The sequence below is a fragment of the Rhyacophila brunnea genome, unplaced genomic scaffold (assembly GCF_057557595.1).
Source record: "Rhyacophila brunnea isolate RB1 unplaced genomic scaffold, BYU_Rbru_1.0 scaffold_10, whole genome shotgun sequence".
Taxonomy (NCBI): domain Eukaryota; kingdom Metazoa; phylum Arthropoda; class Insecta; order Trichoptera; family Rhyacophilidae; genus Rhyacophila; species Rhyacophila brunnea.
The window spans coordinates 20183428-20198595 of record NW_028232752.1 but is presented as its reverse complement, the minus strand read 5'-3'; the positions used below and the strand labels follow the sequence as shown (position 1 = coordinate 20198595).

The window sequence follows — 15168 nt, the reverse complement described above, 5'->3', positions numbered from 1 at the left end:
ACTCGCTGTCATATTGCCTCTTCTCTTCTAGAAGGGGATCCGTCGATCAGGTCCTCATTTTAACATATTATTGTGGCTAATAGTAGATAAGCACCTAAGTATATACCTAGTTATATTATTTTTTCGACAGCATCCCTACAAGGAAAAGTTACCGCAAGGCAATGATATAATTATATGTATTTATAACAGAATGATCCATTCTACTTAATAAAAAAAACAATCTGGTTATGGACGGCCCACATAGTGAAATAAATAATCGGCTAGGTAAGCCATGGGAAAATGTGCACGGCTGTATGCAACTGTGATTCACATAACCCGTGTAGCTTTTTGTGACAAAGACGTCATACGAACTTCTGAAAAAAAAAAAATATTACCTACCCAATTCAATTAAAAATCCAGTTAGCCGTATTTTAATGATGGAAATATACTTTGATAATTTAGGAGGTCGAATTATAAGTTATATATTATTAATTATTTTCCTGGTAAAATACCTATTGAGGTGTGAGGGTCCTTTTGTATAATAACAACCATATTTGGTATAGTTTGACCTGCCAATTCTAAATTTTAATTATGCATACTTTTTCCATTATCTAGTACACATGGAAGTTAGGAGATAAATAATAGTATTTTTGTAAGTCTCTAATATATTGTTGTTTTTAACTATTCACCTGTTTTCTTGAAATTATACTAATTTACATTATCAAAGCATATCTTTTACTTAAAGTGCACATACAAACTAATCCCGAAATCCAGGAATTACAACATTTTCATTCCCGGGATTTCGGTATCGTTAAATTGAGTGGAATCCCGAAATAGCAAAGCCTAGTAATTGTAACTACAAAATATAATCTTTCTGATCGGTTAACTCTTGGTAGATTACTGTGGTTTTACGTAAGTAATTATTATAATTTTACTTGTAAGGTAGGTACCCACTGTTATGCCAAAATGTAGATACTTAAATTTTCTGCTCAATAAAGCTTTAAAAACAACCAAATTCATATGAGAACAAACGCTATAAACCATAGATTATGTGAATCTGGAATTGCCGAAAGAGGTTAAGCCACTCAAGGCTTACGTGTTACCATTAACTTGAATAAAATAATTTGTACACGTCTACCGTTTCCGCACGATATATCTGCAGAGTAGGTATTTTAATTTCAATATACCTATCTGGTATATTACTTAATTAAGTAGATAGTATTAATTTTTGGGACTGACAATGTAAAACAAAAAAATCGCGTAAAATTTTATCAGGTAAGCCACGTGCCTACTGTTTTGCTGACCATCGAACATCTTAAAGGAAGTACATGAGTGAAACACAAAAAATGAATAAGTTTTTTAGATATGTACTTGTTTTCGTTACAAACATATTATTATAAATAAAATAATATAAATGATGCTTTCGAGAGCCAGAAATTATGTGTGAATATGAAGTCATTTTTGTATAATATGCTTATTTAATTAATTTTCAGGGGTTATTTTATAGTTCAAAGCAAACAAAACATTACAAGTTTACGTTGATTTATCGAATAAATAAAAGGGATAATTGTCAGGGTTTTCATATTTACCTACTATGCCATAATAATATTTAACGATTTATTAGTTAATTTGTTTCTTTTTGCCTGCATGTGTTTGTTCTGTAATTACAAGATATAACTTAAATTACTAGCCACTGTCGATTGATTTGTATAACCTAAAAAATTAAACACACAGCGGCATCTATTTATGACATAATTATGAAATACCAAGTCAATTATCGGTATTACAGCGATTCTAGAAAACAACGCAATTGGAATAGTTCATCATGAGTAAGTCAAGTGGTCAGATAGCAACGGTGAAGTGGTTATAAGGTGTGTGTCAGATATAACCGTTTTAAATACCTATCATTGATTTAAAATTCAAATCGAATCAGTTTATTTTTTCATTCTACATAACGGACTATTTCTTTTAATTTCTGCATTTCAGGACGATGTCAGATAGTATTACTAAATTTAATGTTACTCTTGTAATAGTGTAATTAAATAAATAACAATATTTAAGTACATATTCATATATTATACCTAAGATGAATATGCACGTTGGAAAAAATTATGTTACCTACAATATAAATAATATTAAATTTAGTTTTGGCCGGCAACTCAATGGAATCGTGTAGAATAATGAAATTTGTAGGTATACAGTCTACCACGCGTGGATCTGATTTTGGTGCGGGAGTGAAGAATTTACACGGTTCCATGATTCGCAATGAATTTAATTGTGAAAAATTATAATACTTTACGTAAAAATGTTCAACATTCACTTTTTTGTAAACATCTTTAAAAAAATTCTCATGAATAAATTGCATTTAAATTCTTACTACCGCTGGTCTGTTTTATTTACTCAGAGTTTTAAAGAATTCCATAAAATAAATTCAAAACAAATGTTTAATTAGAAAACATAATTTTGTTATTGTCATATTAGTAATCTTAATAATAAACCTATCTACAAAGTTGTAATTTTTTTAATGTTTTATAAACCCGCAAGCATTTTAAATGCATGTACATTGTAAAATAATCAGCAATCAATGAATCTGGAGACTTGGTGGTCTTGGATATCCTCCGAGGAAAACGAAGTAGAGAAGTAGTATCAGTGCGCTGGTATCAATGACAATGAATGATGTCATTGGCTGGTATGACCAAAAAGTTCGTGCCTATAATGCTAAAAACACATTACCACCACGTCAAAAGTGAGCTCGTGTGCTATTGTTGTGTATCTATCTCCTCTCTCGTATGATATCTCCCCAATGACAATAAATTGTCTTTTGTTTATTTGTAATTGTATCTTATCTACTCAATATTATATTATTGATAAACTCCAATTTATCCATCCTATCTAGCTGTATTACCACAAACATATAAAACCTTGTAGGTACATGAACTAAGCATCACTAATATTGCTTACGTAGGTAACGTAGGTAGGTATTTTTAATATTATAACATTGTAAATGATTCAAATATCATTCAACTCGTTTAAACTCAGCTCTACTCTCCGAGTTGTTTCACTGCGGATCAAAATCTCTTGAGATATTTCCTTTTTATTTATACATACCAGGTACATAAACTTTGAGATTAATTGATGAATAAACAACACTGAAGTATAACATCCACTGAGTTTTATTACCGACATACATCTTCCACTGGACCTCGTGGGGGAGGATGGTGGATGGAGGTGAAGGATCGGAGGCCGTTGGTAAGGATTTCTGCAGCCGAACACATAACACTATTAGCTGCTATAATAAATAACTATCAAAACATTCAATAATAAAAACTTTCAACCTGACAAAAACATTATGACAATAATTATCTGTCATTTATAGCTCTATTCCAAACCACTAAAATAAAAATGCGTGAGATCACGTGACTCAAAAATGTGTAAATTTGCAGAAAGTAAAAATAAATAAATTTCCTTTCACGGCAAGGCCGACTATATTTAGGCCGTGGCACTTGATTGCGAATGATGATGGTAGTGATAGTTATTGATATGAAGATTGTCGATTGCATATTTATATTCTACCTTCAAATGGAAAAAAATCGAACTGACCTGAAGATACTTCCTCCGGCGTTCCTCCTGGTAGACTCTTCGCATGTGATCAGCCTGTCTCCTGGCCAGCTCATCCTCCGGCACCAGCGGCCGAGGCTCCTGCCTTACGGGGCATTTGTAGTGGATCGTCACATCGCTCTCCACGTAGCGACGGGGGGACTCTAAAAGATTAACATAACAATATCAGACAATGTTCAAAATGGCACATTGGTAGTGACCTGAAACACACTGTTTTAATATCAACCAAAAGTTTAATCAGGCCTGAATATCGTAAACTTTGTAAAAAAGATATTTGTGTCATTATTTTACGCCATTTCACGTTATGTAATACATACATACACAGTGAACGATTAAGGGAAGTGGAGGCCTGACGCACTGATTGATTTTGTGCCCTCCCCACGATGAAAAATAAAATAAAAAACATAAACATTAACACCCACTATTTTACACATACAATATGAAATATTTTAATAATTATGACATTGTGTGTATAACGAGAAAATATGGACATCACTACGATACAGATAATTGCTCTACAAAGTTAACGATTTTTAAACTTGCTAAAAATTTTAATTTTCAACAAATTGAACACACTTTTCTCGCTAAAAATATACTAAATAATGAAGAATTTTCTAAACGTAATGTTGTGTGCCACTACAACATCTAGCCGTTGAGTTTTTACCCACAACACCGCGCGACCTTCTGCACAGGAAGTGTGAGTGACTGTCAACGCGGTATATCTGCGCGGGCATAGAGGGGTTCAAAACTCAACGTCTTGTAGTTAGGTTGGCGCGCGGCTTAATAGTTAGGTAAGTATTTAATGTAGTTGTGCACAGAGAAGATGATCGATATCAGTAGAAATAAGATGGAAGACATATAAAAGGCATATTATCTCTGAGTTTCAGTACACGGGTACAGAGGACACTTCATGTCATTAAAGATAAATGACGGCAGAGCAAGTCAAGATTCTTTTTATTTTCTAAAACTCTTTCTTTAAGCACTAAGGTGCATGGTTGCTATAATATAAGTCTCGTGCAACGTCGTTTCGGAACAAGGAAATGTGGCACTAAAATCTTGTCATTCTGAAACGTTTATAGCGTCATGGAAGGCGACCGTGCACAAACCGCGGCTGCATGTACATGGCGGGTGGAGATGGGGCAACTCAAATCATTGCTCTAACATGAAGCCTATTGCATCGTTTTCTCTCGCTCAGTGACGCTATAACTACGTCATTATTTTCTGTCAAAACTATCGAACTTCACGCTAATGTGGAATGTTTATAATTTATAAAGACACGAAATTAGTCAATTAGTAATTAATTGATAATCCACGTTATGTCACATTACATCAAATTACCCGAATGTGGCCGCCCTTAAGTATAGCATAGTGATATTATACGGATGTCAATACAAGAATAAGGAAAATTAATGTTGTCATTAGTTGCATTTTTTGTTACTTACTTATATTATATTATACGTCTTACTAGAAAATTACGGTGATGTTAAGTATAGAGTAGTTACCTATAACTCTGGATTGACAGCACATACCATTTATTATTTCTTGAATTTGTAACCACAATGATACAACAAAATGCAGCGCTCGAAATGGAAAACTTTACGAACCGGAGCGCTCGAAATTTTTCTGAGGATATTAACATGGTTATCAAATTGTATGAGCATTTTATAAACATAAATGTACTATATTTTTTGTTATATGGCATATCTAGCTCAGACGCTCAAAATATTTTAACCACTAGACGGAGCGATAACTTTACAGATTACACGAACCGGAACGGCGCTCCGGTGTGCTCCGGTCCATTTCGAGCCCTGACAAAATGTCTGCAATATTGGTAATAAAGTTATAAAGCAATACTTAAAGTAATTAATTGTAGTCTGGAGTGAACGTCGTAGTATCAAAATAGATCATTATGTACACAAATATAAATACACGTAGATATTATATGCAAAAAATGCGGATTTTAATTTATAGATCTTCAATATCAAAGGTATATTATTTATCCCAAAAATCTCAAGAGGCTTCAGCTTAGTTAGGCATTCAATATCCGTTCAATACAACGGATATGAAGTAGGTTGCCAGAATCATCGCTGACGAAAGGCAGTGTTACCAACATAACTTAATGTATATTGCAAAATATAGCATTTTAGTAGACTTTTAGCTTGCAAAATACATATCTAGCCTATTATTATGATGTTTTTCGACATCGTAAAAACCTATAAATTTCGCATAAAAAGAGTATATTATTACACCAGATCTGCTTGAAAATAAGAATGCTGGACTTTTGTACGTTAGGTACCTATATCTTAATAAAAAAAAACGTAACATACGATATTAAAGCGATCACTAATTTCATGTTTACATTAATTTTTAGTTGTAGGCATTGCATAATTATTAATTGTGAAACAATCTCTCTTACCGTGAAAACAGTGTTCAAAATTATGACTTAAAAAAATGATGTTTTAAATTTTAAGATAATCTACCTGTTTTTCTGCGAAATAGCTCATTATTTTTCATCTGTCATGTTTTTTTAGTGACAGTTGGCAGCACAGAATATATCAACTGGTAGCGAATAATAATATGACACAAAAAGAAGATGGAAATTTTCTTAATGATAATAAAGAGTTGTAGGAATCATGTAACCATGGCCCCCACAAAGAGGGGGCTGACAGGGCTCTAGCCTGGGGGCCCATGCTCAGAAAGGGCCCGGCGTGTCGTATCGAGTGATATAAACACACATCACAAATAATTCTCTCGAATAGTAAAAAAATATCGCTATTTTCCTTCAATAATGTTATTATTTAAAATTATGTGATTGTACGATACAATTTTTAATTGTGTATCGATACTAGATAACTCCATAATTCAAATGGATGTATTAAAATATACACAAAATACGAAATATACACATTAATTTTACCGCGTACACCATTTGGAAAACGCTACTGCAGAGCGTCGCACTGTCCTATCTTTAGCGATAGATAGGGGGGCCCGCCAAAGATCCTAGCATGGGGGCCCGCTTCATGATGTGGGGGCCATGCATGTAACTATAGTCTAAGTAGGAAACTGCAATACTTAGTAATAAAGATGTATTCTCGAAAGGCCACCAGAAACCATACTCTAAAAAGTCTAAAATATCTATATACTCGTACTTATTTGGATGTTTCACATATTAATTTTAATATTCTTTAGTTACACACTTTCTTGTTTATTATATTCGCAAATGGAGCGTATATTCAGTATGTATGATATACGATTGGTAAATACGTTGTTGTGTTACCTATGTAAATCATGCAATGTTATGAAACCTTTTACGGCATTCTTTACGTTGTTTATGTAATTATCACAAACTAATATTGAATGTTTTCTATAATCTAAGATTGAATGCTTGAAATAACAGCATGTAAACACGTGATATATTATGAATCGTTCCGATAGCACGTTTTATTTAAAACGGTAGCTGTGAATACGATACTTATCGTTATCAGTATCACGTAGTAAAAAGTCTACAACTCTACAATATGAAAATAACCAGTTACTGTTCCGATGAATAGTAGGTGTGTAAGAATTGTTATTATGGCCAATATCGCTACTTGTGGCAAACGTTTAAAAAATCTATTAACTTTCCTTGCCTTTAGCACTTCACTTACCTTTTGAAATGTCTAACTAGTATTGTACTCGTTTTTGTTGTTTGAAAGTTACGGTCATTTTCTCGCGCAAGAGAAATCGTCAAAGATTTCACGGGGACAATTTATTTCGTCTGACGAGAGTTGCATACACAATTGGACGGGATTAAATCTACGCGGTGTTTCAAATAACAATGTACTACCGTCTGACATTAAATTAATGTTTATTGTATTTACACTTCTATTGTTTTACGTATACTTGCACTATTATTGTGTCTCATCTCAATGCACACTTTGTGTATTCCAAACAAATCTATTACCTCTTCTGTAACAACACACGCACGGATATTTTTAATATTACGTGGATTCAAAGAAACTAATTGGATGTAAGTGTGCAGTTGGCCGTACCAAAGTTTAAAGGAGATGTTGTAATGGAAACCGATGGGCGTAAAGTATTGAAATCAAATTTATCTATACTTACATAAATAAAACACAAAAATCATAGGTACCTTTCGTATAAATATTATTTATAATAATTAATAACATAACGACAGCGTTATTATCAGATATTATTTGATCCCATCATAATCAAATTCTTAGTGTTTTTATTGAATCTAACAAAATTAGAATATTACTGTCTGCAATGCTCCAAGAACAGCGCGCCATTTTTTGATCTCAATGTTATACGACCATATATTTGCGGTACGACAGCTCACGATGAACTGTGATACAGCTAAATACAATACATACACTATACATATTACGAGTACCTTCGATGGAATGTCGTAAGTATAATATGTCGTTTTCAAAAAGTGTTTTAATAAATTATTTATCTTTACATAAGGCTTTATTTAATATTGTACACGAGCCCTTGAAAACAACGAAATACGTGTATAATTAATTATTTAATAAACAGTAAAGTTATTGAAATAACTAAAAGTGTATATTGTATGTCAATATAATGCAATATATAAAAAGTCTTCTAAATAAAGTAGGTAACTATAAATATATAATCTATGAATAATATATAATATAATATGATGAATATAAAGTATACTAATCTATTTGGCATAAAATGTAACTTTATAAAAAAACTCAACTACATTTTACGAATATAAATTATTTATTTTAATTGTACTTATTTGACAAAATTTACCGAAAGTCTGACTACGAAAACAGTAACAATAGTAAGGTCTAAAACTTCAAAAAATATAGCACTTCTGAAATCGCTTTGAATCCTTCAAAATTGAATAGTTTTCGGCATATTTCACGTAATAGTAAAATTTATTATTTTACATTTTTCCCGTCATGTGTTTTTTCTTGAAAACATATCTTTAAAATAATATGTTTTGTCTCACAAATATGACTTGCTTTCTAAAAGTTATATAAATATATCGTAATTATTTATATATGTTGCAATATATTTTCATATACAAAGGACGCGTATTTGACGCCGGCTGAGTAATGCTTGGACTGATTAATCAGTTGATCCGTTATAGCAAAATAATCGGATGCCAGAATGACAGATCTCGGATGACTGACGTAAGTATACAAATATGAAGGCTTTTACATTGGTCCGTTATTTCGAATCACGGATTCGGAAGCTCGGATCTGACCTAGGAAAAATATCCTAACTATATTCTAAGACCCTAAAAGCCGTTTCAGACGGGACACCGGTGTCGAGCTCGTATATAATATAGGAGGCCTTTGTATTCGAATAAAGGGGCCTTTGTATTATGTTTATGAACGCCCCGGAGCTAATGAGTAACGCATAATTTCGCGTTATAAATTAGAACATAAAACTGGCTGCGGTAATAAAAACAAGTGTATCGGCGGCTTGAGAATGTGGGGTCCAACGGAAAAGTGTACCTGAAACGGTCCTAACCCTAACCTATAATATTATAAGCCATAATACATAACAACATAACTAACTAACGGACAACAATGAATTCGGAAACAAAAAAAATGGTCAGTTGTATCAATATGAATATTGACGTCAAAAAATATGTTATTCTTGAAAGACGAGCACATCAGTGAACACCCAGTGAAGATTGAGTGAACAATCGTTCGACAGTTCTGTTGTAGGTATGTAGCGTAACCGGCGATTGGCTTCGTCAATAAAGGCGGTCATTAATGTGAGGCTTCGCCGTCGACAAATTGCGGCCGATGATAATTCTTGTATTGTTTATTTAAATGCTCACTCAGCTCGTGAAAGCGTACGCCACTGGAAAGAGGCCGACAACATCTTCCATTATTGATAATAGGTATATAGATAGACACATATTTATTTTGTCCATGTGAAACTGTCAAATTCATTTTGATGGACTAAACTAGAAATAAAAATATTATTCGCCTAAAAGTATTAAAAAGGTCATTTTGAAGAGCTCTTTATAGCATGTGAAAATTTGAAAACACTGACTGAAGTGGATGTTTTTTGTCAGAGGGTTTTTAAAAGTTTTAACAAAAAATTAAGATCGGTGGTAAAAATGAAAAATGAACACAGTTTTGTCACCAAGAGATTTTTCGATACTATAAAATGGCAATCATTGAGTACCCAATTTTCACCGTTTATAATAGTACTTATTGTATTATCGTCATAGATGAAAAACGTTCCTCGATCGTTGCATCTGCATTGATTTAACATAATCATAATATTATAAGGATAAACTAATTTTATTAAATTTACTTTAAAAATGTACCTCAGCATAATATATTGTCATGAAGAGCGCACCAATATTCCAACAGTTAAAATTTGTTGTATATTTGTTGGAGTGTCGTAACTATAATCTACCTACATTGACCAATATTATAAATAATAATAAATATGTGACTACATAGCTTTTCATATTGGATTGATTATCGCATATTGCTATGATTTTTATGATTTCTTAACTGTTGCAAGAATGTTAGGATGTGTTTGGTCATTGCCGACTCAAGTAGAAAGCCGATACATTCACAACGACTTCTATAGATAGAGTGCTCATACTGACGCGTCTGTCGTGTTCACACAGGGAATGGTTTGACTCGGATAGATGAGTTACATGATAAATAATACACTAGCATTAACACACCTTCTACAAAAAATGTAATGCATAGATCAAAGCTACATATTTTTTGGAAATCGATATTACCACCGGTTTTTGTGTGAAGGACTAGTCTGACTTTGACAGCTGATGAATAACAGTAGTGCATATTATTTATAAATAACACTGATAGTCAATATATTTGATTTGAGAATTATTTATAATTCATTTTGAAACGAGAAAGGGCGAATCAAAAGCAATTTGGGATCTGATTTTGACTGCTGAACAGTGGACCACTCGTTGCTTGTGCAAAAAGATATGCTCAGGCTTTATTAATCTAAAGATGGCGCTGGTTTGGTATATAATAAGCTCTATCGAACGGCTAATATTGGAACAAAAATTTCTGATTCTAAACGAATATTCTAAAACTAAAACTTAAAAACAAGCAATGCACTTAACAAAGTTATGTATTTATTTTACTGGTAGGTCTATAAAGTATAAATATTAAAATATATGAAATAAATTGACGAAAATGGTTGAAAAAGGCGGGCCGTTGAGTTTATGGAAGTAACTACGTGTGTCAGAGACAGCGGTTCTGATTTTTTTTAAATTGTTTTGTTTAATAAATGGTAAACGCATATATCTCCATAAAATGGCCGCACAGAACGCAGTTATAAAAATAACATCCCCCATTGAGGCCACGTTAGCGATCTCTATTCTACACTATAATCGTATATTTGCAATACGAAATATTGGACACTAAGAGCGGCATGCACAATCTAAGATTTCGATCCTAAGGATAAGTCGCCGAAAAGCATGACTTAACTATAGACAATCCTGAGTATAGAGTTAAGGAATCTTTAACCATAGACTATTTTTGTTATGAACACGCCCCCTTCTGTATTACCATTTACCACTGACAGCTGCTGTCAAAATAAATTCGCATGTCTATAAAACAGTCCATACACTCAAATTCATTTAACAATGTATCTCAATATGGATATTGATAGTGTTAATTCGTTTGGCATGTACTTGCAGAATATTATTTTACTTTTATACGCCAGCCCGCAGAATTACAAGATGCCAGATGATAGAATGACACTTGACGCTAGTGTTACCATGTTAAAAAAATATCTTGCGGTTCCTGTGGCATCACGTATACTGACTTATAACGGAAACATAAGAGTATTATAATTAAATATTAATATGTATTTATAGTTATTGCATTTATAGAATGCAGTTGGCATCGTTTAACAATTATAAAATAATTTACTAAACTATAGGAAAGAGAATTTTCAAATATGGTATTATTTTCAATAGAAATGATCTTAACTAAGGACAATGTTTCTGCATAGTGTTTTCTGCTAAGGAAATTTTAGTTATGACAAATGTTTCTGCATTCTGCTCCAAGACAGGGAAAATAGGACGACGTACGAAACAATGGCGAAGAGGATTATTGTATTAAATATCTATGCACCTAAACGTAAAGTACCTATGCAATATAATATAAGAGTGTGGTGTTAAACATTGTCGACTCCTGCAACACACGAGAGTGCGATGGCGATGCGTTTATCATCTTACTGCATTCCGTAAAGTATGGGCTAAGTATTTTGTGTTAGTTACTCTACAATCTGCATAACTAATCTACCTAGTACAGATAATTTAGTAGGTAAGCTGAGACTTTATTTTTGCTAACAATGTTTTAGGTTTCAAATAATTATTCACAGTAAATTATGATATGAATATAATAAATTTCAGCTGGGTTCTCTTATCAATATTACGGCTTCCATGATTGTTATCACTCCAGTTATCAATATCTCGCCTTTCAGAGTATAGTGTTACCAATATTATTATATTATATTGAAGATGGAAACCTGCTTACTATCTAGAGTTGAGTATTTCCCGAGAAAATCTCAATCTCGAGCTTCGGGATTTCCAGAAAAATTCTCGAGAATTCTCGTTTTAAAATTTAAAAAAAAAACCTGTAAAAATCCTAAAATCAGTGTAAAAACAGACAAATTCCAAAAAAAATTACGTAAGAAAACAAACAAATAGACGTAGGAAAACAAAAATATTTCAAAACATTACTTATTAAAATAGAATTTTAAAAAACACGGACTGTTAATGGCTGTGTCTGACAATCGCGTACGCTTTTGAGACACAAAATTCCCTGAGTTTGAAAAATTGCGCTCATTCTGAGTGTTAAATGCCCCGATCAATCTTTGAACGTTATGTGTTTTCTGTTCACTTTTTTCATACACTGACACACTCGAACTCAAATTTTCTTAATTTATTTCAATTAATATTTAATAATAAAGAAATCCCGAATCTCGAGAATCTTTTCTTCTTTTCGGCATTTCCCGACATGTTAAAAATTTCGATTATCGAGATTCGGGATGGAAAATCTCGAAAATTTCCCGAGAATTCCCGAAACCCAACTCTATTAGGTACTATCTACCTACTTACATAATATTATATTATAATGTAAGTAAATTATAATCACCAAATGAATAATATTTTCTAAATCTTTATCAATAATTATTACTTATTCAAATCCGGTTTATGTAAGAACAGATTTACACGGTCTTTTTACACGTAATAATAATCATTTAACTAATGTGGGATTTTTTATTACTTACACTAGAAAAATATGAATTTTAATCACATCGATATTAAGACCGACAGATTGACAAATTATTTCCGGATCTTTCAGAAAACAACTAATTAGTAGGTACCTACCTACCTGCACACTGACAGTTAAATGATTTTAGATAGTTAGATAAACATTTCACAAGGAAAGTAAAAAACAGTTTTTAATGTTATTTTTACTACATCTATAATATAATAACATGACGTGAAATTTTATGATTTCCGCTTTCAAGTCTGTTTACTATTATTATTCTATGATTAATTATAAAGAAACTTTTCATTTTCAATTAGTGTTTATATTTGATTGACATATTATAATTCATTGACTGTAATTTAAATAACGACCAGTATCGGCTTTGTACGCGTTCTATGTTTATACTGCACATCACCTTTACAATCTGGTGAGATTATATTTTCGTAATAAAAAGATAATTGATGGTATTTTGTCTCTTACTAGAAAGTTGCTAAAATAATTGTTGTCGGCACCATGCACTGTACCCTTTCTGTACTATAATAACTAGATACTATACGTATAATAAATAGAACTATAGTAACTGTGATATGTATATTACAACGTTTTTATTAGGTCGTATTCTTATTTGTCCGGTGGTTATTTGTCCGGTAAAAATCTTACAATCGATTTTTAACTAACTTCCCGACTAGCTAGACATTTTAAACTTTTAGAATATGTCATAACACGGTGCCAATGCATTTTTTTAATACTTTTAGGTAGAATTAATTTCATTTTAAGTTAATTTGTTTTGTATGAAAAGTTATTTCGGAAGAATCCGTAATCCAATCCACTATTATTCGTTGCTAGGGTCCTAACAACTAAATTATTAATATATATACGTGCGTTACTATGGAAATCAATATGAGTGTCAAAATGATATTTCAGTATTATTTCTATCAAATACAATTTTTTTGATCGTTTAAGCTAGTCAAGTCAAGTTTATATAATTCAACAGAAAATTTAAAAACGTTGTATATAAAAAGTTCTTTTTATCTTGTAATTATTTTAAACTAGGACTGCAATAAACTCAGTAATTTATTGTAAGAATGCTGACCTAGAGAATTACGCGAGTACCTGCATTTAAATAAATAATTGGTTATTTATAGGTGCAAATAGATTTGGATAAAAAAATCACGTAGATTGTGTTGTAACGTCTGCTAATGACATAATTCACTCAAATCATAAGAACAATGGTAAACACATAAATAAAATTCACCGTTAACTAAAACGTCTTGTAGAAGCGGTATTTTATGTAAAAAAAATGAATAAATGTAGTTATATTATTATGTTCGTGTGTTTCTATCTAGACGCCATAATGGAATAAGACAAAAATTTCGTGCAGCTTTTGTCAACAAAAAATAATGTGACAAAATCAATTGTGGATAATTTAAAATTACATTTCGCGTGTCGTATTGCATTTTGAAGATGAGCGTCGATATGAGTGAGATGAATTTAGTTTCGAGTCGCTAGAAAGCTGAGAAGGATCCCTTATTTGTCAGTATATATAATATTAATGGGACTAACACCGTCTGGAAATCAAACTGATTTCCAGAATGTAAAAGGATTTTATATTATGTCAAGAGCTCAATTTTATTATGTAAGTATTATATCTTCGAGTAGCGAAATGCAACTGTGACTAATATACATACCTACCTAGAGTTTAAATGAAATAATTACAAGATAAAAAGAACTTTTTAAATACAACGTTTTTAAATTTTCTGTTGAAACATATAAACTTGACTTGACTAGCTTAAACGATCAAAAAAATTTGTACTTGATAGAAATAATACTGAAATATCATTTTGAAATTCATATTGATTTCCATAGTAACACACGTATATATTAATAATTTAGTTGCTAGGACCCCAGACCCCTAGCAACCGATAATGGTGTCGAAATAACTTTTCATACAAAATAGAATTAACTGAAAATGAAATCAATTCTACTTAAAGATGGCTGAACATATTTAATTATTCATTGGCGTCGTGTTCTGGTATATTCTAAAAGTTTCAAATGTCTAGCTAGTCGGGAAGTTAGTTAAAATCGATTGCAAGATTTGTATTGAACAAACAACCATCGGACAAATAAGAATACGACCAAAGAAAAACGTTGTAAAATACCCCTTCGTGTAGTTACCCCTATTCCCCTATTCGCATTTTTTTACCATGTCCGATTACTGGTGAGGCTACAATACATTTAGGTACCTATGTGGTTTTCTCCAACCCTTTCTATGATAGTTTCACTATTATTACTACACTACTAA

At 32.0% G+C, this 15168-nt stretch overlaps 1 protein-coding gene across 9 annotated transcripts in view; it reads right to left on the bottom strand.

The window, feature by feature from the left end:
- CAP (Cbl-associated protein) overlaps positions 1 to 15168 on the bottom strand; it is a 240131-nt gene that overhangs the window by 15502 nt on the left and 209461 nt on the right. For all 9 annotated transcript variants that reach the window (XM_085951838.1, XM_085951866.1, XM_085951846.1 and 6 more), the window contains one exon: positions 3580 to 3740. In XM_085951838.1, the coding sequence (XP_085807964.1) occupies positions 3580 to 3740 (161 nt within the window). The remainder of the gene's footprint in view (positions 1 to 3579; positions 3741 to 15168) is intronic.